Here is a 2,819-nt window from a genome sequence, read left to right as displayed (position 1 = left end):
TTTCAAATTTGAAAACTTTCTTCAAATGCGCGAACCTTTTTTCAACCATGTGAACTTTTTAATTTTTTTCGAGTCCACAAACTTTTTAAAATTGCATGAATATATTGAAATGCAGAAACATTTTGCAAGGATGAACCTTTTTTCCAAAATATATGAAGATTTTTCAATTTCCTGAACTATTTTTCAAAATCAATGAAGTTTTCTCCAAATTCATGAATTTTTTCCAAAATCGTGAATTTTGTGTTTTACAAAATCGATGAACTCTTTTCAAATACATAAAGTTGTTTTATATCATGATTTTTTTTCTAAATTCTTGATATTTTTTGAATTTGTGAACGTGTTTCCAAATCCACTATCTTTTTTGTGAACTCATGGCCTATTTCGAATTCATGAACATTTTTTTATTTTCTTTTTGAACTTTTTTGAGTTTTATTATTATTATTTTTGTATTTCTTCAAAAAACAAGGGTTGACTTGTCAACTGGTCACCGTTAACCTAGGGAACCACGGAGGTGCAGTGGGTGCGCCCTGGCGAGCTAGTCGGAACGTGATTGGAAAACTAGCCAACTTATTTGGGCCATTGGCTGGGCTATCAAAAATGCATTAGGCCCATTTCTGAATCTGTTCCTGTCTTCTTCCCCCCCAAATCAACCGACCTGAATCTCTTCTTGAAATCGGTTACAGCGGGAGACGCTCTGTCAGTCGTCTATATACCCTCCCTCGCCTTCCTTCCTCCCCTCCCATCGTTTCTCGTAGCTTCCTTCCTTCTCCTATTCATCGGAAGCTGTTCGACCGAGGCGAGATGACGAGCAAGGGCAAGCGGAAGGCCGACGACAACCTTACCGGGACAAGGCACCCGGCTGCGCGGAGGGATCCTACAACCGGCGACGACCTTGCCGGTACATCGGCGAACACTGCAGGGCGGACGGCGAATGCAGCCGGCGACGGCATTGCCGGGACTTCGCAGGCGCTTGCGGGGCTGACGGCGGCGACTACAGGCTCCGCCGGCGGCTCTTCCCAGTTCGGTGGAGGTGGGTGCCAAAGAAATCAAATCATAGGAGCGAGCTCGTCCATCGTTCTTGCGTTATGCCGGTTCTTGAATTGTAACTTCCCATACCTTCGTTTCTTGCAGCTGCTCGCGGGGCCGGGGGCGGGTCGGGGTACAGGGGATTCTCCCAGCCGCAGCCGCATAGGAGGGCGCCATCTCAGGGGATGCTCCGGCCGCCGCTGGGTAATCCAGGTGCGTTCCTTCCCAGGATGCTCCGGCCGCCGCTGGGATTCTGATTCATGCGGTTCTTGGTTCTTCATTGATGTCGGAGTTCGATTTCTTGGTTTCTGTTGCAGCCGTTGGGAGTGCGCCCTTCCCGTACCAGTACCACGCGCCGACCGGCAATGGTTCGCTCTCCGGCCAGAGCCAGATCTCCGGCCCCAGGCAGACAGGAACAGGGCAGCTGCGCGGCCACTCTCTGGGGATGCTCCGGCCGCCGCTGGGCAATCCAGGCGAGTTCACTCCCATGAAAAGCGCCATTCATTGGTCCGTGCGGTTCTTGGTTCTTCATTGACGTCGGAGTTGGATTTCTTGGTTTCTGTTGCAGCCGGTGGGCGTCCGCCCTTCACCTACCAGTACCACGCGCTGACCGGCCATTGTTCGCTCCCCGGCCAGAACCAGATCGCGGGCCCCTTGCATCCAGGAACAGGGCAGCCCCGCGGCCACTCCGGCTCCGGCGGGGTAAAATTTGCTACGCATTATTTTCCATTCATTCGTTATTTGGGCTTGTCCTGCCGCCATGAACTCATTGATTTCTTCTTGGATCTTTGCATTGGTGAACAGCCTTCTTGGGCGATCTCGTGCGCAAGCGTTGAGGTGTGCCCTTGTTGCAAGAAGCCCCCACCGGTCGTGTTTGGGGGAGTGGCGCCATTGTGCGTGGATTGCTACACCAAGATCGTCATCAGCGACGTGCTTGAGAAGCACCCGGAGATCCGCTACGTGCATCCGCCTCCAGGGGCTGCGGCCATTAGGCCTTCTTCCAGCTCCAGCTCGAGCTCGGCCGTCGGTTGGGGCCCGATCTGCCCGGCTTGCGACCACCCCTTGGGCACCGGCAACAGGGCGTGCAGGTTTTGCCACATCAACGGCCCGCCACCGCCAGGGCTCGGCTAGCTCATATCATATCTCCTCGCTCCAATCTGCTGTACTGTGAGTGAGAATGTCTTCTGAACTCCGGCAGCCTTTTCTGCTTGCTCTGTTTCGACAAAGATGTGGCCAAATGTGGCAATACATACATACATACATACAGATACAGTAGATCATATACTTGATTGTTTCCTTTGTCAGTGCTCTGACATTATAAAATGATACTTGCTGTGGACGTCAGTGTGCAATCTTATTCGTTAATCTTTGCTTCCATTGCTACGCTTTGATTTTGCCTCGGTTGTCTGGCTGGTTCACTTTCAGTTCAACCAAATGAGTACTCCCTCCCTCCCAAAATTCTTGTCTTAGATTCGTCTAGATATGGATGTATCTAATACTAAAACATGACTTGATACATCCGTATTTAGATAAATCTAAGACACGAATTTTAGGACGGAGGGCGAGTACTTGAGAGCTTCTTCCTTGGTACTGATTCAGTTTGTGTTGAGATTACATTTTCTTATACTAGTGATGAAACTGATGATCACTTCAAATCCTGTTTTTTAGGGGAAGGCCATCATGGCTAGCTTTATTAAACTCAAATTACACTTACATCATCCGCTAAATATTTCACGATGAATCCCGGGGGAGAGTCGAACCACTCTGAGGGGTGATTCTCCCGGCCCCACTCA

At 49.8% G+C, this 2,819-nt stretch overlaps 1 protein-coding gene across 1 annotated transcript; it reads left to right on the top strand.

Annotated features, from left to right (window-relative positions):
* Positions 1 to 712: 712 nt before the first annotated feature.
* LOC123117297 (collagen alpha-2(I) chain) lies at positions 713 to 2,371 on the top strand. The gene is made up of 5 exons (XM_044538074.1): positions 713 to 1,030; positions 1,132 to 1,239; positions 1,344 to 1,499; positions 1,595 to 1,728; positions 1,831 to 2,371. Exons 1-5 carry the CDS (start codon positions 802 to 804, stop codon positions 2,155 to 2,157), a joined length of 954 nt encoding a protein of 317 aa, XP_044394009.1. The 5' UTR covers positions 713 to 801; the 3' UTR covers positions 2,158 to 2,371.
* Positions 2,372 to 2,819: the final 448 nt, after the last annotated feature.

Source organism: Triticum aestivum, chromosome 5B (assembly GCF_018294505.1).
Source record: "Triticum aestivum cultivar Chinese Spring chromosome 5B, IWGSC CS RefSeq v2.1, whole genome shotgun sequence".
Lineage (NCBI taxonomy): Eukaryota > Viridiplantae > Streptophyta > Magnoliopsida > Poales > Poaceae > Triticum > Triticum aestivum.
Note: the sequence above shows the minus strand (reverse complement) of the source record. Positions and strands in the feature narration are given on the sequence as shown.

Bases quoted from the DNA above. Each gene is read 5' to 3' on its own strand.
- LOC123117297 (XM_044538074.1), top strand. From the start codon at position 802: ATGACGAGCAAGGGCAAGCGGAAGGCCGACGACAACCTTACCGGGACA. The intron at 1,031-1,131 runs GTGGGTGCCAAA...CGTTTCTTGCAG, and splicing joins CTCTTCCCAGTTCGGTGGAG to CTGCTCGCGGGGCCGGGGGC. The intron at 1,729-1,830 runs GTAAAATTTGCT...ATTGGTGAACAG, and splicing joins GCCACTCCGGCTCCGGCGGG to CCTTCTTGGGCGATCTCGTG.